Source organism: Schistocerca gregaria, chromosome 1 (genome assembly GCF_023897955.1).
Source record: "Schistocerca gregaria isolate iqSchGreg1 chromosome 1, iqSchGreg1.2, whole genome shotgun sequence".
In the NCBI taxonomy this organism is placed as follows: domain Eukaryota; kingdom Metazoa; phylum Arthropoda; class Insecta; order Orthoptera; family Acrididae; genus Schistocerca; species Schistocerca gregaria.
Window position 1 is genome coordinate 653,831,171 of NC_064920.1, and position 22,991 is coordinate 653,854,161.

Genomic DNA, 22,991 nt, shown 5'->3' on the forward strand with positions numbered 1-22,991 from the left:
GGTTAGAGGAAGAGAAATAGAATGGTAAAATTCGAAGCTGTGACGGAGAGGAGAAAGAAAGAGATGAGAGGGGCACAACAATGGTGGCTATACCATCCCTAATATGTAAGTTTTGAGTTCCCTCTTGAATATTCAGTAGTTCTGGATAAGACGCAGATCACAGGGGAGCACGTTCCATAGTCGTATGGCTGAGATGGAGAATGACACGGAGAAAGAATTTGTGTTGTGTAAAGGTACAGCCAAGATGCTAGACGTATCCGATTTGGTATTGTGATTGTGGAATGATGATAGGTGTTTAATGCGAGAAGATAAGTATTGGGGGGCACCAGTGGCTAAGAAATCGATGAAGTAAGCACATCGTGTGGAGATCGTGTGCCTTATGTGGGCGTATCCAACCTAGTTGGGAGTATGAAGGACTGATATGATCATACAACTGAATATTGCACACGTATCTAACGCAAGCATTCATCACTAGCTCGAGGCATCTAGAATTTTCACTATTTGTGCTGTGTTGAACTACATCACAGTAGTAAAGATTAGGCAAGACTAGTGTTTGGACTAATTTTTGTTTAACATGGGTGGGAAATATTTTTCTAAATTTTTGAATTGCATGTAGGGAGGAGAGCGATTTCTGGCAAGCTGTGACTGTTTGTTCTTCCCAATTCAGGTGTTCATCCAAGATTATTCCAAGGTCTTTTACTGTTTTTTGGTATGGTAGTTGGGTACCATTGAGGAGTATTTGAGGGACTGTTTCGCGAAAGTACCAGCTGATTAACTTTGGATGAGATATAAGTATGACCTGGGATTTCTTGGGGTTTAGTTTCAGACCTAGGTTCCTTGCCCATCGAGAAACAGAGCAAAGATCTGCGTTCATACTCACTACTGCGTCAGCAATGTTTTTGGGGCTTGCACTTGTACAGTTGGATGTCGTCGGCATATAGATGGTAGTTGCAGGAATGAATCACTGAAGAAATATCATTAATGTACAGTGATAAGAGTAGTGGACCAAGGACGGAGCTTGGGGAACTCCAGAGTGCACGTTTTTCCATGATGACTTTTCCGACCCACAAATGACTTGTTGACTTCTGTTTTTGAGGTAGCTATCGAACCAGTGTATTGCACTGTTTGAGAAATTCAGCTGTTTCATTTTAATTAGTAATATATCGAAGTCAACTGTGTCAAAAGCCTTGCTAAAGTCAAGCAGTGTTAGGATAGTAGCTTCACATCTGTCCATAGCATGTTTAATGTCATCAGTTACTTTGATTAATGCAGTTGCTGTACTATTGTGCTTTCGAAAGCCTGACTGATATTCATCATGGATGTTATGAGTTTTGAGGTAATCCGTCAGCTGTTCATGGACGATGTATTCTAGGGCTTTTACATAGTAATTAGTTATGATGAGATATATTTTTAACACTATTTTATGATAGTTAACATTCTTTTATATAACAAAAAAGTCTTCATGTGATGCAGAACAATAAAGCGACTGTCATATAATTTTTTATTCTTATTTGTAAATTACGCAATGAACTGACATTATAAGCCAGGGCCAAACAAAATACTCAAATTATCATCATCAGTATTAATCAGTTATACAAAAATAAAAAATTATTGCCAAAACTCTGAAATGACAAGTTACAGGGGGAAAAATTGGGTTTATCAGATTCTTCACTAATTAACTAGGTTGTTAAATATACTACAAAATCTAAGGTTTTTACAGTACAGTATTTTCCATATTTTCCACGGCATAGCTATTTTACATATTTTGACTAGATGTTTTAATTATCATTTTTCATTTTTTGTGTTGTTATTTTTATTTATGTTTGCAACCTATTTTAAATTAACTACCAAATAGTCCACATGCAAGGCACACATTAATGAATGAATAAAATGCAACATCATTACAGTACTAATATACTACCATGGGTATAGTAGGATCTTATTGTCTCATACCACAGTGGGAGAGTGACAGAAATAATGCATTCTAGCAAATATAGTCGTGACACTCACTGCTGTGAGTCATCAGATGATCAAAACAACTTGCAAAATGATTTAGATAAGATATCTGTATGGTGTGAAAAGTGGCAATTGACCCTGAATAAAGAAAAATGTGAAGTTATTCACATGAGTACTAAAAAAAATCAGCTAAATTTCGATTACGCGATAAGTCACACAAATGTGATGGCTGTAAATTCAAGTAATTACTTAGGGATTACAATTACAAATAACCTGAATTGGAATGACTACATAGATAATATTGTGGGTAGAGCAAACCAAAGACTGTGATTCATTGGCAGAACACATAGAAGGTGCAACAGGTCTACCAAAGAAACTGCTTACACTACGCTTGTCCGCCCTATTCTGGAGTATTGCTGTGCGGTGTGGGGTCCGCATCAGGTGGGACTGACGGATGACATTGAAAAAGTACAAAGAGGGGCAGCTCGTTTTGTATTATTGTGAAATAGGGGAGATACTGTCACAGACATGATACGTGAATTGGAGTGGCAAACATTAAAACAAAGGTGCTTTTCGTTGCGATGGGATCTTCTCATGAAATTTCAATCACCAGTTTTCTTCTCCGATTGCAGAAATATTCTGTTGGCACCCAGCTGCATAGGGAGAAATGATCATCATGATAAAATAAGAGAAATCAGGGCTAGTACAGAAAAATTTAAGTGCTCATTTTTCCCACGTGCCGTTCGAGAGTGGAACGGTAGTGAGACAGCACGAAGGTGGTTCATTGAACCCTCTGCCAGGCACTTTATTGTGAATAGCAAAGTAATCACGTAGCTGTAGATGTAGATGTGAGATTGAGAATTGTTACCGTCTGACAGTTGGAACAACACTAGAGCCCTTAGCAGTTAGAAAACCAGCTGTAAGATTAATCTTTGTTTTTAGTTATTTTGATATTTCTGAGCCAAAAATATCCTTTCAGAATGGAAAGACTTACCTCAAAATATAATACCATAGAACATAAGCAAATGAAAATAAGCAAAGTAGGCTACTTTTCATGTTGAACTATCACTTACTTCGGATATTGTTCAAATAGTAAAAACGGCAGCATTAAATCTTTGAACAAGATCCTGAATGTGGGCTTTCCTCAACAGTTTACTGTCTATCTGAACACCTAGAAATTTGAACTGTTCAGTTTCACCAATCACACCCATTCTGTGAAATTAAAATTTCACATTTTCTTCAAACTATAAAAAACTGAGTCTTACTGTGATTTAGCTTTGTTTTATTTTCTGCAAGCCATGATGTTATGTCATGAACTTGACTGTTTGAAACAGTGCACACATCATCCTTTACTGCCAAGAAAGTGCAATCAGCAAACACAAAGAATTTAGAATCACCTGTAATAGTAGAGGGCATAGCATTTACACTGAGGCACCAAATAAATTGGTATAGGCATGTGTATTCATGTACCAAGATATATAAACAGGCAGAATATGGCGCTGTAGTTGGCAATGCCTGTATAAGACAAAAAATGTCTGGCACAGTTGTCAGATCAGTTTCTGCTGCTACAATGGCAGATTAGCAGCATTTGAGTGAGTTTGAACATGGTCTTACAGTTGGCGCACAAGCAATGGGACACAGAAACTCCGATGGACTGGGGATTTTCTCATACGACCATTTCACAAGTGTACTGTGAATATCAGGAATACAGTAAAACATCAAATCTCTGACATCACTATGGCCAGAAAAAGATCCTGCAAGAACAGGACCAATGATGACTGCAGAGAATTGTTCAGCATGACAGAAGTGCAATCATTCTGCAAACTGCTGCAGATTTCAATGATGGGCCATCAACAAGTGTCAGCATGTGAAGCGGTCAACAAAATATCATTGATGTACACTCATTGTGTACCCTCGATGAGTGCACAACACAAAGATTTACATCTCCCCGGGCCCATCAACATTGACATTGGACTGTTGATGACTGGAAACGTTGCCTGGTCGGACAAGTCTCATTTCAAATTGTATCGAACGGATGGACATATACGGGTATGGAGACAATCTCATGAATCCACAGACCAGCAAATCAGCAGGGGACTGTTCAAGCTGGTGGAGGCTCTGTAATGGTGTGGGGCATGTGCAGTTGGAGTGATGAGGGACTCCTGATATGTCTAGATACAATTCTGATGGGTGATACGTATGTAAGAATCCTGTCTGATCACCTGCATCCATTCATATCCATTGTGCATCTCTGCGGCACCCCCCATTTAACCGTCCCTACTCAGACCCTACATCAACACTGTGGATAATGACATTCTGCTCTCTATTGTTAAAGTAAAAGGTGAACCAGTTGTGAGATACTCCCCATATTCCATAATGGTCCAACTTGTGGAGCATATTTTGTGATTAACCTTAGTTAAATCAAAAGCATTTGAAACCTTTTGTTTAATCCATCCAATCTCTCACAGAGAAAAGAGAATATAGCATTTTCAGTTGTTAAACTGCTTCTAAAACCAAACTATACATTTGATATGAAATTATGTGAAATAAAATGATCAATTATCCTTACATACACACCTTTTCAATAACTTACACGATAGGCCACTTCCCTGACACATAATAGTTTTATGTGGAATCTAATGATTCTTACACTTCAGCTGACTTTCTAATACATCAACATCTTCATAAATGCAATCACTTTTGCTTCAAAAGCAAATGCCTTAGATGTAGCAACAGTTGTGAATTTGGTGTCTTTTGTGTTAGGAAAAAGTTTTCTAGTTTTTGACATTTTATTACTAAGTCAGAGTGGTTTTCCCTTCAGCTATAGTTGTGGTGGTTTATTTGGTTTTTTAAATAATGTAGGTGTTGTTTTTTTTATACAAGTTTCCTATGTTCCACATGCACAGATTTAACAGGAAGTGTAGTTATGAGTACTTCACATTATTGAGTAGATATGCAAAGTATTTTGCAACAGGTCATGTACATTGCTGCTTACCGGTCTTTTTTGTTCTTAAAATAAAATTACATTCTTCAGTAAATATCTGTACATTACAAAGAATTGTAAATAAGCTGAATAAACTGTACTGTTTCATACCTACTAGTGTAATTTCTTAGCTAGTGTTGATTTTCATGCCACTACATTTTCTCCCTGTTGATGAAGAGAGCGAGAGAGAGAGAGAGAGAGAGAGAAGGAAAAAACTGTTACAAATCAATATAAATTGCACTATTTGCACTCAACCATTATCATATTCATAAGTGAAGCTTTTTCTTTATCTGGAACATCAACTTAGAAACTAACTTGATCGATTTATTAACTAAATAAAACTTTGGTTCAAAAGGAGGGAAATATACCCGTAGAAATACCTCTCTGACTATCCAGACAGACAAAAGTACCTGATGAGAGCCAGAAACACATTTTTCAAAACGACACAGGCAGTATGTTAATGTAGCCCTTCTGAATTTTATATTTTACACCATAATACTTGCAAAAAAATGTGGTCAGTCAAATCCTTATCTAACTAACCAACTGAACAACTAGCCAGCCAGCTAATAACTGACTGCTGTGCACAAACAAGGGATTAATTTAACTAATGCAACTTGCTATCCCGCAATAAAAGCTATAGTGACCTAGAGGCCTACTGTTTCTAATGCACACCTAGAATGTCCAATACAAACATAAATCCACCACTGATCTTTACAATACCACTTGAAGACTATTATCCTTTGTGTTCCAAAAACAAACAAACATGTATGTTATTTTGGACTCCTATCAAGTTTCCAAACTACTGAAAATTGTAGAAGTTTGCAAATATTTCAGTTCATTTATTTTTAAGGTTAATTTTAATGATAAATATATATGTATAAATATTTTAGCAGAGATATTTGTTGTTCTGTAACATCAAAATTTATAACCAGTTTTATGTTCTTTAGGGAAACTAGAAGGGGCACCGGTTACTCCTGTGCAAACAGCGAACAGTTATTATAGTCCACTAGTAGCAGTGGCTATTCTGGCTGCAATCTCAACACTAGCTGCTGTTATTCTGCTGTTGGTTCTACTACGGAAGCATGGTCAAAACAAGGCTGCCATCTCAGCTGGTCGCAAGTCCCAGTCTGCTTACGACAATCCCTCTTACAAGGTAGAAATCCAGCAAGAAACAATGGGTATGCTCCTGTCTCATATCTGTACCTAGTGTCTCTAACTTGGTTTCTGTTATCCATTAAACATTTTTTAACCTTTACAACATTTTTCGAGATAACTATATAGTTTATTGACAGTTATCAATACAAAACAAAAAGTCTTGATTTTTCATCCTATATACACACGAACTATCAGTTTAATAAGTCACAGCTGCAAAATACTAACGCGAATTCTTTACAGACGAATGGAAAAACTGGTAGATGCGGACCTCGGGGAGGATCAGTTTGGATTCCGTCGAAATGTTGGAACACGTGAGGCAATACTGACCTTACGACTTATCTTAGAAGAAAGATTAAGAAAAGGCAAACCTACGTTTCTAGCATTTGTAGACTTAGAGAAAGCTTTTAACAATGTTGACTGGAATACTCTATTTCAAATTCTAAAAGTGGCAGGGGTAAAATACAGGGAGCGAAAGGCTATTTACAATTTGTACAGAAACCAGGTGGCAGTCATAAAAGTCGAGGGGCAGGAAAGGGAAGCAGTGGTTGGGAAAGGAGTGAGACAGGGTTGTAGCCTCTCCCCGATGTTATTCAATCTGTATATTGAGCAAGCAGTAAAGGAAACAAAAGGAAAATTCAGAGTAGGTATTAAAATCCATGGAGACGAAGTAAAAACTTTGAGGTTCGCCGATGACATTGCAATTCTGTCAGAGACGGCAAAGGACTTGGAAGAGCAGTTGAACGGAATGGACAGTGTCTTGAAAGGAGGATATAAGATGAACATCAACAGAAGCAAAACGAGGATAATGGAATGTAGTCAAATTAAATCGGGTGATGCTGAGGGAATTAGATTAGGAAATGAGACACTTAAAGTAGTAAAGGAGTTTTGCTATTTGGGGAGCAAAATAGCTGATGATGGTCGAAGTAGAGAGGATATAAAATGTAGACTGGCAATGGCAAGGAAAGCGTTTCTGAAGAAGAGAAATTTGTTAACATCGAATATAGATTTATGTATCAGGAAGTCGTTTCTGAAAGTATTTGTTTGGAGTGTAGCCATGTATGGAAGTGAAACATGGACGATAACTAGTTTGGACAAGAAGAGAATAGAAGCTTTCGAAATGTGGTGCTACAGAAGAATACTGAAGATAAGGTGGATAGATCACGTAACTAACGAGGAGGTATTGAATAGGATTGGGGAGAAGAGAAGTTTGTGGCACAACTTGACTAGAAGAAGGGATCGGTTGGTAGGACATGTTTTGAGGCATCAAGGGATCACAAATTTAGCGTTGGAGGGCAGCGTGGAGGGTAAAAATCGTAGAGGGAGACCGAGAGATGAGTACACTAAGCAGATTCAGAAGGATGTAGGTTGCAGTAGGTACTGGAATATGAAGCAGCTTGCACAGGATAGAGTAGCATGGAGAGCTGCATCAAACCAGTCTCAGGACTGAAGACAACAACAACAACAACAACAACAACAACAACATACACACACAGCACAAACTAGGTATCATCTTTATGATAAAGATGCAAACAGTCCTGTTCAAAACTGAGAGCAGTAGGATATCAACTTGTTGTTGGACTGTGTGTTCACAGTGCATCAGAAACAACTCTTGCAGCTAGGTGAACAATGCACATTTAAAAAGGAAATGAAGATTGCACAATTCTTTTAGCTGTAAAAAGCACATGGATAAATAAATTTAGAAGCTGATCACCATTACCAATAATGGATCAGAACACCTGGTTCCTTAAAACATAGTATCAGCTGCATTATGAGTGCCCCATCTTTCCTTTCTAATCTGAGCTACTACTCAGTTTTTTATTCCACCTCCACAGATGAGTGGTAAGCTGTCTGACTGCCATGTGGAGTACCTGCACTCAGTTCACAATAGTGCCAGGGATCTCTCCTGCAAAGGAGGACTGGAATGGTGTTCACTCAGATGTGAGATGCCACCCGAGCAGCTGTCTGAAAAAGAAGCAACAGATCCAAGATCTGAAAAGCTGATGACATCTAGGAGAGTAATGAGATGAACCGATGCCTCTCTATACCAGATCCAAATGACACCATGTGGCTGAGAATTGGGCAGCGGCAGTTGAGCATTGCACGGTCCTCTGGGTCTCATCACAGAGTTTAGTTTCTTTTCTTTTCATTTCTTTTTTATGACTGTGCATATTTTTCATATCAGACTTGAAAAAAATTACCAAATCACTTTCTAAGGATGTACAGCAGTCATACTGCACCTTGAATCAGTAGTTTTTGGGTGGTAAACAATGTCTGGCATTTCAGAATTACTCACTTCACTATTTTGCACACACCTTTACACCCACACTAAAAAGTTCATTGTAAAGTAATGCTACTTTTATATAAATATGTATGTATTCTCAATAATCAGTTATAATTTCAATGACCATTTATGAAATGAGATTAATATTCTTTCCACACTGTACATCTAATGGATATACTGAAAATCTCCAATTTGAAACACATGCATAAATATGCAGAAAGCGTAACTTACAGCCACAGTTACATCATACATTTTCAACCATTCAAAAGTCTATGACAGTCATCTTAATGCACATTCAGGTATTCCACAGAAAGCTCAGCAAAGCAGCAGACACTATTCCTTGATATTCCCTGAAGGAGGTCTTATTTCAGGGTGAAGTACAAAACTTCAACATATGTGGATTAAATAATTCCATTGTAGAATGTCGATTCCTTAAAAGGAGATCTCAAAATTTCCTGGTCACTTCCACTGCTACAAATTAAAAATAGTTCAAACTGAAAACCTAGTTGATAAAAAGAAATGATTGTTAGTTACCAACATGGCGGTGAAAAGAATTTACAGGTAGGTCAAACATGGTAATTAGTTGTCTATATAGACTGCCCATCTGTGGAACATTTTAGGGAAAACTTTCAGAAAGTTGCACATAAATTTCCTGGTCACATTATGTTACCAGGGTTGCCATAAGTTCTGGAAATCAAGGAATACAGGGAATTTCAAGTGTGTCAAGGAAATTTGAAAAAAGCACTGGAAAAATCATCTCAGTAGATGAAATGGTTTGTTTACTTGGATGTTGCTTTCCTACTCCCTCATTCTTACTGCTTCTCCCCTTTATATTACTCCCCTGGCCCTGCAGTCAGTGCTGCCACCACATCTTGCTGCTAGCCTAGCAGTTGCTGACAAGAAACCGGGAGGTGTGAGAAGTGTTTTATTTGAATCTGATTCTCGGAGACTGTTGACACAGCAGCTGGAGGCAGCAGTCATGTGCACATGACTTGTGTCTGAGTGATTCTGTGAATATTTGTGTGCACTCTCATTTTCTGACAAAGACTGTGGCCAAAAATTTAGTTGTGAGAATTGTGATTGTACCTGTCTGTGACTCAGCGATCATCTTTACGGTCAGTTGCTACCTATCCCCATTAGAATTTATTCTCAGAGTATTCGTACAAATTACCTGTTGCATGGATTGATCACTGTGGCCTTATTTAATCAACATGGTGTCTGTGACACATGAATATTTGGCCAAACGAGTGGACTTCCATTATGGGCTAAAATCACAGGCCATTTCTGTGGGTATCTCTAATGTATCAGGCCTGAATCTAAAGCCCATTGTTTCCCACTAATGTGCAGGCCTGCCTATCAGATCTAGTCTCACTGATCTGCTGCAGGCCAGATCTGTAATGCAGCAGATTTTCATGGTTTATTCGTGGAGCCATGACTGCTGTGCTCCTCAGCAGACCAAAGACCACAGGTGATGGATTTCAGGAATTCGAGCTGTCTCACCACAAGTACATTGCACATTGCAGCTTTTTATAGACATTTTATTTATTGTAGTACATTTTGGCACTTTGTTACTATCCTTGGCGTTGTGAAGCCCTGGCAGCCTCTCCCTCTGCATTCATCACTGTGGCTGCTTGTGGAGATGGCTATGCACAGGTTTCAACTTGCTGCCCTTTGGGAAGAATCAGACTGTGGGTGGCACTGAGGTGTCAAATCCCACTAGGAACTCAGCATCAGCAGCAGCAGGAATGGAGGGCAGGTCAGTGGGATGGTGGAACCAAGTCACATGTAGGGCTTAGTGTTGCTGGCAGATGCAGCCTGGTTCCATATCATGGGCTGCTGCTGATGCCCCCATCATCTCACTGTCCTATGTAGCTTTGGCACTGTAGGGGTGCTGCTGCTCTGTAGTGATTGTAGGCCCTCTGCCTCAAAATTAAGGTTTATTTATATGCTTCTCACATTCGTTTGTTTCACTAAAACCTGGTACCTAATCACATCACCAATTACAAGAGACTTGTACTGGTGTGGTGATACCATCCTGCTTGTCATGCGGTTACCGCTGTGTGGTGCAATTTGCTGCTGCACTCAGCTATCTTTGTCTTACTACCCCTTGTGTGTTTGTTATTGTGACCCACATTCACCACACTGGTGCCTTCTGATTCAAGGCTGCTAATTTTTCTTACTGTTGCTAAAGACTTATTATTCTTGCTCAAAGACTGGGTAATGACACTACAGTGTGCCCCTCCACAGAGAAGATATGGTCCCTTGGGTGTCACTTTGTTACAATTCTCCACTATAATTTCCTTTACCCTGAAACTGTAAAACAAGATCATCATACTAAATTGGCTAATCTTAACTACTATGCAATTAATGTATTAATTCAGAGCTTTGTAAATCTATTTTTCATCCCTCACTTGTGGAGTTCATTCTGCAGGAACTTGAAGTACGGCTGGATCACGTTTTTGCATGGCTTGTCATTTCAAATACTTTGGAGCTAAGCAAAGCAAAATCAGAGTTACACTGGCACTAGGAACTGTGACACACTAAAAGGTCCAGTTACCTGATGTCTAGTATCCCCATGCTGTTACACATGCTGTAACAATTGCTCTGCAGTGATCCATCCCTCCTGTACTGGTATCATCCGACTTACATACGACTTAATTAACAGTCCCAGCTCAGTTTCTAGGTGTCATTAAGGATAGTAGGATTCTGTTTGGCCAACATCTATAGAGGTTTGTGTGGCCCATATAGCTAAGGCTGTCACATTCAACAGAGTAACTCGCATCATATTAGCTACTAAATGAAACATGTATGGGGATCGGGATGTTACATACGGTAATATCAAACCCAACATTAAGTATTCGGTTGTTTATAATGAATTAATTTTATTTTGATCATGTCAGTACAAATACATCCACTCGAATACAGAGATCAGAACACACTGTGATCAACAGTTTTCAAAGAAGTTCGTTCTCAAAGATGACGTGGTCGAATCTTGCAGGTGATAACCACCACAGAGCCCCCACCGGTAGTGCAGAGCTTGGTAAGGATGATGAGAGGCGTGTGTATACCCGGCTGGCTGATGGCGCAGGTGCGGGTGACCGATTGTGTCGTGGCAGGCGCTAGTGCGAGACGCGATCAGACCATTTTTCGATGTCTTGATAGGCACGACCAGCAGTGGTACGCATGACCAGCGGAGGGATGGAGGCACAGAAGGTGTCCACAGGTTGACCGTGCCATGCTGCTGATGGCACGGTGGAAGCAGAAGGCAGTGGCATGTTTGTGTGGAGAACATCGTTGTGCCAAGGCTGTGAGGTGCAGTGGGGTTTTGATCCGATCAAAGGCGCAGAGTGCGTCGAAGATGCGATGCGATGTATTGCCAAAGTATTTGCCGGCGAGTGCCACAGTAATGACGGAGTTATAGAGGCACTTGATGTCGCAGCAGAGGAGAAAACAGCAAGCTGCACATGACTGACCTTGGCGGTGGATGACTTCAGTTCGATGGAACTGGAGTTGCATGTGTGCTGTCGCTGTCAGCGCTGCGGTCGAGTGGTAAGGCTGCAAGCTGCTCGCGTGACACTGCTGCACAGTTGTGTGTCAGAGCGGAAAGATGCTCACTCGTCGAAGCAGAAACGGCACATGTGTTGGTCGTACATTGCGAAGGTAGTGAAGAGGGCGGCAAAGCAAGCGGCACTCTAATGCGGATGGTTATGCTGTGATACAGAAACGAAGTGTCTGGAACTACCAAGGAAAGGTGGCAGCGGCGTAAATAAGTTGCTTGTATCACATCAGTAACGTAGAATTTCCACTTAAGGCAGCATGATGATGACAGTTGTGACATCTGGGACATAGATCCGTGCAGCATGATCGTCAGGGTATTAGTTGTAGGTGGTAGTAGTGGCAAAGGATCATCAGCAGTCAGTGGTGGAACAATGACGGGAGCATCTCATTGCATGTCGTGCCCGGTCGGTGTTGGCAGCAGCATGTGTAACTGATCTTGTACCAACAAGTTGTATGTCGCACTTTGTCCACGTAGCTGTTGCAGCTGGTCCAGACGAAAATGTATATCATGAAGCAGTCTGCTGTGTATCACTGAGTAAGATGGGGTCAAAAGCAGAATCTGTCTCTATCAAAGGGTAATGTGGTGTACAAGACAAGGTCGGCGGCATAGTATTGACGTAACAGTTCGAGTAGAAGAGATCGTGTGTGCGATCGCGAATGTGAAACTCAGTACTCGGCGGCAGCGTGAAACTCAGTACTCAGCGGTGGCAGAGTGAGAACACGTTCACTGCTGTATGAAGCATTGATACGGCTGAAATCATATTCTAGGGTGGGTGAACAAGTTGCGGGCGCGATCGAGTATTGAACGGCCGAGCAGTAAGCATGCATAGTGTTGGCGAGTTGTTGACAAGATGCGGGTGCGGTAGCCGTGGCAGGATCGCATGTCATGCAGCTGTTTGTTTTGACTGGGTCAAGGTCAGTGAGCCAGCAGGCGGCGGCCGTGATGTCGCTGTTGGTAGTGGTTGGGCAGAGTCGGTGCGGCTCGGGTGCTGTGTAGAGGGAGGTGTGGCACATCCAGAGTTGCACTGAGAAACAGCCAGCATTGTCGTCGGTGTAATTGGTGCATTGTTGTTGATCAGTAGGATGTCCTTGATGAAATTGTTTCTGTGAATTCGACCAGGCATGCAATTCAGCCGGAGTTCGGAGTTTGTGCGAACTGGGATTTGCAACATAGACTCCGTTCGTTGCATTCCATTGTTTGGCATGATTGTCTGGTATCAAAGCACTGCACAAAGTTAATTCATTACACAAAAGCAAGTCAACATAGTCCAAGTTAATTGGCAAAGGAGCACTGCACTGTCCGGAAGAGAAATTACCGATGCGTTGAGCAGGTTTCGACGGACAACGTGTGTGTCTCGGTCACATTGTCGATGTGTGAGAAGGTGACAAAAGTTACCAAAAAGCACGATTCACACAAGAGTCAGGAATTTACACACTAATTACACTTCCTGTACACTGCATCTAGATGCGGCGTGATGCAAAGTCGATGGACGCAGAAATCCGACAAAGGGTTGCTGCATTGTTTGTCCATGGCGATGTTCCATTACACATTTCTGGCATCATAAGTGGCGTTTGTGAGTGTTGGGGTCACCAGTATGGCAATCGGGATGTTACGTATGGTAATATTGAACCTAACATTAAGTAGTTGGCCGTTTATAATGAATTAACTTCATTTTATCCTGTTGGTACAAACACATCCACTCAAATACAGAGTTCGGAACACACTGAGATTAACAGTTTTCAAAGAAGTTCGTTCTCAAAGATGAGGCGGTCGACTCTTGCAGTCAATAACTGCCACACATGGATCCATAATACCTCACACAATCCTATTGATTAACAATCCACTACCTCACAACTCTAAATGTCCTGCCCCCATGAGTTTCCCTTGCTCATAGCACCTAGCAACCACTACTATGTATTGTTCACTGAGTATATCCAATGTAAACCCACTCTCTGAAAATATGGTTCTGGTTTGATGTCCTCTTTACAGCAGGTATGTCACTGTGTTTTGCATCTAAACAGTTGCGGGGTGCATGTGCTCCTACTTTTTGCAGTCTCGTGAGTCGGGCATACAGTGGCTACCCCAATCTGACATTGCTGAAACTCACCCTAGGTCACACCACATGTTGATCCCCATCTCCTGCCAGTAGTAGCAACCTTCCTATCACTTGTACAAATTTTCCAACTGCCACTAACTGAACCGGATAAGTATACATCATCTGGCACTTAAAAGACTGTATGCTTGCTTGCTTGCTACCAGTATATCAGTATCTTTACTGATATGTACAACTGTGTGTTATCTGTCATCACACCCACCATAGCACCATAGTAATATAATGGCCAATTCTGCCTGTTCAGCTCCACTACCAGCTGTGTTTCTGGCAGTAATTCTCCTTATATTTTCATAACCATTTTTGATACTGCTCAAGTAACTGCCCCATCCCATATACTATCACCTAGTGACTGCAACAGTCTTGTATCATTATTCTTGCATCTAGTACTTGCATCCACGTTTGCACCACTTCCAAATCCCAGTTTAGAGTGCTTGCTGAGGCTCTGGTAAATTCATTATCATAATGTAAAAAACTATACTGGAGGAACCAACATTTCAGCCATGATTACAGTGATCTTCTTCTGGGTCTACTGATGTAACCATGGTGGAAACGTTGCATAATTTTTTATATTACATTGTGGTATAATATTCAGAAAACTTTTATGTCAACAAGTATTTGTTGTTTAACATGCTGCTCTTAAAGTTCACAATCTGTGTGGAATGCCCCTCCACAGTCCACTGACCCCTTTCCAGCCTCTGCAGTTTTATTCAATTTGTTTTATTGAAATCACATGCTGTCCTGAAGATGGTCTTCAGTATTCTATCCCCAGCATCAATCCATCCTCTTTTCACTCTCCTGGACTCGTACAGTACCCCTCAGATCATCTCCTGGATCTGCTCCTTTAGTCGTGCTTATGTTCCAAACAAGTTCCTGTTCTCTTTTGAGACATTTCTTGGTCTCACACTATCTGATAACTGTTTTAACCCCTGATAACACCTCCTCCAGTCTCCTAATTTCATTCTGCAACTCCTACACATTAAACACTAAACTTAATAACCATATGTGACTGGATAACAGCATTTATGGTTGTCTGGAAAATAGAACTACACTCTCTAGGTGGTGATCTTGCAGCGCCCTTGCTCCGTGCCTCAGTGAAGAAGTACAGGACTGCCAAAACCAGTATTAATAACTACCAGCCCTCCTTCCATATAGCAACTTGAGGACAGATCATCTCCTCTTCCCTCATAAGCCTGCTGTCTCTGAACAGCATATCTTAATACACTAACAGTAAATCCTACCCTAACATAAGCATACTCGTATAACCTTATCAAAAACAACTTAAATGCCCTACATTCTACACAAAACAACAATACTCAATCATAAAATCACAATACACATCAGTTACTTCTTTGGTCTCAACGCATACTGAGCATTCGGTCTCTGGATCTCACTCTCCTGCTGCTCATCCTTCTGCTTATTCTTCATCTTTACCTCTTTCCTCACTAAACTGCTGTTGGTTGCTAAACTGTCTCACACTCTTTATTGGCATTCTGTGATGCTTGCCACTCCCCTAGATGCTGATGTAGTGTTTGTACTGCTGATATTTTCCTGCTCAGCCTTTCATGGAATTGCCTCTGATGCACCCTTGAATGGTTTAAATGATACCATTCACAATTGTTCACCTACTTGGCAGCTGCAGCTGTACATTTAGTAGTGGTGTGATTTGAATTACTTAGTACAGGCCCTTGTGCCGCGTTACAAACTTTTTTGTTTCTCCCTTTGGACCATATGGGCTCAACAGTATGATCCATTGGCCTACTTTATACTGAAGTAATATCTCCACTAGCTTCAGAGCCTCTTCCTGCTTCTCCAGTGCCCTACTATTTGCTCCATGGACCCTCATCATTTCTGCAAATTCTTGGACCAATCCCCCCTTCCTGCCTCCTTCCTGGCTACTCATGTTGAATGGTAATGGCATCTTCTTCCCATAAACTGTGTTAGTGTGCATTTTGGAGTTTTACACACTCACTACAAAGGTCAAATGTGTGTCCCAGTCTGAATGCTGCAGTCACATAATAATAAAGCCTCCTTCTATTTGTCTGATGAACTTGTTCCATCAGTTCATTGGCAAGTGGATGAAGTGGACTAGTTCTCAATGATTTTACTTTTGACAATCATCACAACTCCATCATCGGCTCCAACATGAAGTACACCCCTTCGTTCATAATTATTGTCCCCAGCACTCCAAACTTCAGTAGCCACCTATTAACCAATTTCTGCACGATTGTGACTGTCTGCTGGTCCAGCATCAGCATCATCTTGTTGTAATGAGAAAACTGGTCTCTTATAGTTAGCACAAAACGATTACATTTTGGTGTTTGGCTGAATGTGCCTAACATGTTCACCTCAATGAAACTAAATGGTTCCATTTCTTCTGGCAACCTCTATAACAGTATCTGCTTCTGATTTAAATCTGCCCTCTTTGTACAACCAACACAATTTATGACATATTAATGGACATCATTCTTCCTTCCCTTCCACCAGTACGTTTTCTCCCACTCTCCAAGTCATTGTTCTACATCCCCATGAAACGGTAAAATGTGATCATGCATTTCATGTAGTATTTCTTGCTTCAAGTCAGCTTGCACCACCACCCATGGTCCTAATTTCATTTCTCTACACAATAACCAGTCTTGTATGCAAACTGCTGTTTGTTGCCCTACTGTTACAGCATGTGCTGCTTGCGACTACCCAAGATCCTGAACTACTGCTTTTAGTGTTGCTATCTTCCTGCTTAAGCCATCTGCATTTCAGTGTTTCTTCCCTGGTTTGTGGTTTCCTTCATACTGAAGTTCACTGAGTTTTAATGCCTATCTCATGAATCTACTGGATGGGTCCTTCAAATGCAGTAACCACTTCAAAGCTGCATTGTCTGTCACTACCATGAACTTCCTACACCATACTAAGCATTTCCCTCTCTGTCACAGAATAATTTCTCTCTGTTGCATTCAATTGTCCTGATAGAAAGGCAACAGGGTGTTATTGACCATTCATCTCTTGGCTCAAAACATATCCAAGAGCATGTCTCAATGCAACACATTACAGTATGAAAGTCTGCCTACACCACCACCACATGTGATGTGAACACCTCTTTTAATTCGACAAATGCTCCCTGAAATTCTTCCAACTACATAAACTTAACACCCCTCTTCAATGATTGCATAAGTGGGTTTGCAGTACACACAAACCTCTTCATTAACTACCTATAATAATTTGTGAGGTCCAAAAAACATTGTGGCTCCTTGGTTGTTCCTGGTACTGGAAAATCTTCCACTGCTTGCACTATTCTAGGATCAGTTCTTATGCCATCCTTACTAACCACATGCCACATACAGTTGACTACTTCTTGTGCAGAGTGACATTTCTCCACACTTATTGTCAAATGAGCCACTTGTGTCCTCTTGAACACTTCAAAGAGTCACTGCCTATGGTCTTGCATATTCCTTGAAAAGACAGTTATGTCATCAAGATACACCAGACACTCACAAGCTTTTAATCCTTTCAGCACTCTGTCCAGTAAACACTGGAATGTTGCCAGTGCATTTTTTAACCCAGAAGGATCCTTCTGTATTGACAGTGTCTCCAAGGTGCACAATGCATTTTTGGTTTTTTCTCCAGAACAACTTCTATGTGATGGCATCCACTCCTCAAGTCCATTGTAAAGAAGTACTGGCATTGCCCTGGATTATCTGTCATCTCTGTGATGTTCAGAATTAGGTAAGCATCTATCATAATCTTACTATTCAAATGGCAATAACTGCATCAAAAGGGACACTTCTTCAAGCCACAGACTTCTTGGGCATTATCACAATTCCCAGTTTGCATGGGCTACTACCCACTTCTGTTATCCTGTCAGCCAAATGTTGATTTGTAAATTCCTGCAAAACTGGTGGCAGTTATCATGGTATTCTGTATGGGCTTTGATGCACCAGTGCTTCGTTCCTTGTGAGAGTCCTGTGTTGTTTTACTGGCATAGCAGGCAATGGGCCTTGCGGATAAACAGATCCTTTCTGTCCCGTTTAATTGCTTCAGTTTGTTATGACATGCAGTCCTAGCAGCATCCTGTGCCCTCTTATAGTCTACACCCTCTGTGTGAGAATCTTCCTCATTTAGAATCTCCAATGTAGCTAACAATGTCCTCCTCAAGAACTTAACCTCCTTAGCACCAAAATTACCCATGTTGGAAAGTACTACCTTCTCTCTGCCCCTATCTTTTTATATGTATAATACTACATTTCATCAAAGAACATGCTGCACCCAGTACCTCACTATCCTCCAGCAGTTCCACTATACACAACTCACCACTTTGTAAGACAAGCTCCACATTCAGTCATAGCAACTGTCTGATGCCACTTGACACACAGTCATGCAAATTAAGCCTTAATGTCATTGTTTGAACTCTAACTGGATTTCCTGCACATTACACTCATCATGACAGATCAACAATGACAACAGATTCCCCTTGCCAGAATGTCTTTCCACTAATCTCCACTATAAGTCATCAAAGATTAATTATGGCATGCAGAAAGTCTACTGCTAACTTATATGAGACACCATATCCACATATTGCTTAAACTTGGTTGTCTCAAACAAAAAATCCATCATTACTGTCCTCAGTGGTTGTATATCATTACCTCTGTTTCACACAACTTGTAGCACGGTGGGTTCTAACACCTCCAACCCACAAACTCTCTCGAGGCCATTGACATGTTTGCCCCCCCCCCTCCCCCCCACCCATGTCACACCCACTGGGGCACATTCTGCCACTGCATTTGTTTTTACTGCATTTATATATACTGTGAACTACTTCCATCGGCTCTAGGGTACTTCTTATGTCCCAGACCACCTCTGTAACCCTGCTGCTAACCCACACCATACCTGCTACTATATATCTTAAATCATCTGGAGTCCAATCCATCCATATTACCCCTCTGTGGCTGGTAGCTCTGTCTCTCTATGTGCCCTGTACAACCGCAATGTAAACATTTTATATTCGACACACACATTTCTCTGATCCCTTATATCCGCTGACACATCAGTTTCCTCATATTCCAATGCTAATCTAGCTGCTGTACAGTGATTGTAAGATTCGCCAAAGCACACTATCCTAGGCATCTCTGGTGTGCAACACCTCTGTGCACTGCACTAATGATTTTGCTTCCGCTGTTAAATGAAACTAGGCTACCTATAACAATTGTTTATCAGACCAATCCCATATGTTAACTAATGACATCATATCCTCCACAAATGCTAACGCATCCTCATACAACCTACCAGCAAAGAGAGAAACAAGGCTAGCAACTGTTGGATCCACTCCTGGAGACTGTGACCTTAACACCTCTATTTACTCATTTTTCTCTACAACTTCACTACCTGAAACCACTTTTTCCACCCTTGATTGAGCTACATAGTCATGAATGACTGTACAAGCTTTCTCACTGGTGACACTATGTGTTTTTGATTTTGGCACTGCCTCTCCATCACTCATCTTCGTTATTCAGAACTAATACATCAAAAACAACACAAAAATAACAATCCACCAGAACCCACATAGAACACTCTGCAACTACCTATACTACCAACCTACTTCTGTCTAATCCTGAGCCACCGGGACACTCTGTACTGCCTTACCGTGTGCCCAAAGTGATTACGTGTAAAGCAAACTGCTATTACAGACTTGGCATGTGGAGCAGAATGCCCAAGCAAATTGCACTGCATACAACACACAGTTACTAACCAATCACCCCTAGAATTCTCCTTAAACTGTGACAGAGTCAAATAGTTCCTTTGGTTTTACAAAAGTGACTCTTCTATTATCACTCTCTTAATCCTCAACCCCATGATTGTCACCACAAAAGAACAAAATAGTCTCACTGACCCCAAATGAAAATACTGTAGGCTGTGGCTCAGACATTACACTGTGAGTGTAGCACACCCTATGCTGTTGATTGTGGTGATGTGGCACGGCTGACACCACTCTTAGGGGCTGGAGTACCCAGTGGAAACACTGTTGATAGTAAAGAATGGTTTTATTTTACTCTAATACATGACCTCTCATAGCTCAGTGAGGCAAACATGCCTCTCTCTCTCACTCTCTCCCTCTCCCCCCCCCCCCCCCCTCTCTCTCTCTCTCTCTCTCTCTCTCTCTCTCTCTCTCTCTCTCTCTCTCTCTCTCTCTCTCTCTCTCTCTCTGTTGTCCTTGACTTGCGCTAATATTTGGATGGCAGCTTCCATGCTGCATGCTGAGCAGACACCTTACGATGCTGACAGGGGCCAGGCTTGCAGCATTTGGAGGCCTCAGCTGTTGACATCCTACTTCTTCCCTCAGTGCTCAGTGGTGTGAAATGCTGATGGTCTCTCACTCTGCCCACATCACTGTGGCAATGTGTGGAGATGGCTGTGCACAGGGTTCGATTAGATGACCTCTGGAAAGAGTTGGATGGTGGCTGGCACTGAGGCATCAAGTCCTGCTAGGAAGTCAACATTGGTGGCAGTAGGCATGTATGGCAGGTCAACAGGGTGATGGCATCAAGTCCTGTGAAGGACTTAGTGCTGGCAGCAGGTGCAGCCCAGTCTCAAATCAATGGCTGGTGCTGGTGATGCCCATAGATCTCACTGTCCAGTGTAACTCTGGTGTCTTAGTGGTGCTGCTGGTCTCAAGTGACAAGAAGTTCCTCTGCCTCAAAATTCAGTGAAGACTGACCCACTGTATGATTGAGTTTACTGTTGTGCTCGGCTACCTTCATTTTGCAGTCCGCTTTCATGAGTGTCATTGTGATCCACATATCACCACACTGGCGCCTACAAGCCAGCAGCTGTGAATGCACTGTTCTATAGTGAATTTCTCAGTACTTCTTATTGATCTTGCTAAAGACTTATTACCTTTGCTCAAAGATTAGGCTAGCAACTGTTGGATCCACTACATTGTACAACTGCAACTTGCTCTTGAAGGGAGCATGGTAAATGTTTTGTTATGATAATACGAAGACACTGATTTGATTTGGCCAAAAGAATATGTTTTGAAAGAAGCATGCCTACCAAAAGCTGAAAATAAAGATGATATATCTGGGAGAAAGTCATTTGAACGAGATGCACCTGAGTGGTACACAGTCAGCAGTAGCTATATGAGACAACAAGTGTCTGACACAGCTTTTAGATTGGTTACTGCTGCTACAATGGTATGTTATCAAGATTTAAGTGAGTTTGAACATGATGTTATAAGTGGCACATGAGCGATGGGATTCAGCATCTTTGAGGTAGCAATGAAGTGGTAATTTTCCCATATGTCAGTTTTATGAATTTGCCATGAATATCAGGAATCCGCTAAAATATCACATTTCTGACAATGCTGCAGACTGAAAAAGATCCTCCAAGAACAGGACCAATGACAGCTGAAGAGAATCATTCAACATGACAGAAGCACAACACTTCCACAAATAGCTGCAGATTTCAATGTTGGGCCATTAACAAATGTCAGCATGTGAACCATTCAACAGAACATCATCAATATGGACTTTTGAAGCTGAAGGCCCACTTGTGTACCCTTGATGAATGCACAACATGAAGCTTTATGCTTTGCCTGGGGCTGTCAACACTGAAATTGGACTGTTAATGACTGGAAACATGTTGCCTGATGAGACAAGTCTCGTTTCAAATTGAATCAAGCGGATGACATGGACAGACATGAAGAAAACAACATGAATACATGACCCTGCATGTCAGCAGGGGACTCTTCAAACTGGTGGAGGCTCTGTAATGGTGTGGGGTGTATAGAGTTGGAGTGATGTAAGCAGCCTGTCTGATCACTTGCATTCATTCATGTTCATTGTGCATTTGACTGACTTGGGTAATTCCAGCAGGACAATGCAATGCTCCACACATCCAGAATTGCTACACACTGGCTCCAGGAACACTCTTCTGACTTTAAACACTTCCACTGACCACCAAACTCCCCAGACATAAACATTACTGAGCATATCTGGACGCCGTGCAAGGTTCTATTAAAGTTCCATCCAGAAGATATTTCCACCCCTCGTACTCTTATGGATTTGTGGACAGCCCTGCAGGATTCATGGTGTCAATTCCCTCGAGCACTACTTCAGACATTAGTTGAGTCTATGCCACATTGTGTTGTGGCACTTCTGCTTGCTCACAGGGGTCCTACACAATATTAAGCAGGTGTACCAGTTTCTTTGGCTCTTCAGTGTATAATTAACCAACCTGTTTTATTTCAAGGAACAGACCAGAAAGCTTTGAAGATTTGGTATTGCACTCCCTGTGCTATAATGATACTGCTAATGCTAAATGAAACATAAGCAAAAGAAGGATAAAGGGTGGAAAGTATAAAAAGGCCATACCCATGCAGTGTATCTACTTATAGGCTCTATATAAGGCACACATAGTTACAAGGTCTAAGCTTTTAACAAGTTTCTCTTTCTTTTCTTTTCTTTTCTTTTCTTTTCTTTTCTTTTCTTTTCTTTTCTTTTCTTTTCTTTTCTTTTCTTTTCTTTTCTTTTCTTGAACTGTGCTGCCATGTAATCTATACTTATCTTGGACTCAGTTATCAATAATTTATTCATCCAATCATTGACACATTATGGATTAAAACCTTTAGGGATGTAGAATAAGTTAAAGACTATATCAGGAAGAAGGCATGTGTTATTTATTGCTCTGATATTTTTCATCACTTATCATCATAAAAATACCTACTAATGGGATATTAACCAAGCACTCAAAGTGACTTTAACAAACAATGTTACTCAACCAACCCCTTGGGCCAAATTTATTAGCGTAAAGGTTACTTATTGGTTCTACTTTTTACTTATTTTTTAAAATTTTATTTTTCTATTTGGTCTCCATCCAGACTATCAGTTGATGTTATTCAAGCCTATACTTAAATTTGATTCTCAGTGCTCCCTATCACATGGATAAATAGGGCTAGGCC

At 41.0% G+C, this 22,991-nt stretch overlaps 1 protein-coding gene across 7 annotated transcripts in view; it reads left to right on the forward strand.

Annotated features, from left to right (window-relative positions):
• LOC126361237 (putative epidermal cell surface receptor) overlaps window positions 1-22,991 on the forward strand; it is a 402,667-nt gene that overhangs the window by 375,672 nt on the left and 4,004 nt on the right. For 4 of the 7 annotated variants that reach the window (XM_050007773.1, XM_050007776.1, XM_050007775.1 and 1 more), the window contains one exon: window positions 5,887-6,092. In XM_050007773.1, coding sequence (XP_049863730.1) covers window positions 5,887-6,092 — 206 coding nt within the window. Of the gene's footprint in view, window positions 1-5,886; window positions 6,118-22,991 lie in introns of all 7 variants that reach the window. The other 3 variants (XM_050007777.1, XM_050007774.1, XM_050007780.1) reach the window with 1 other exon arrangement.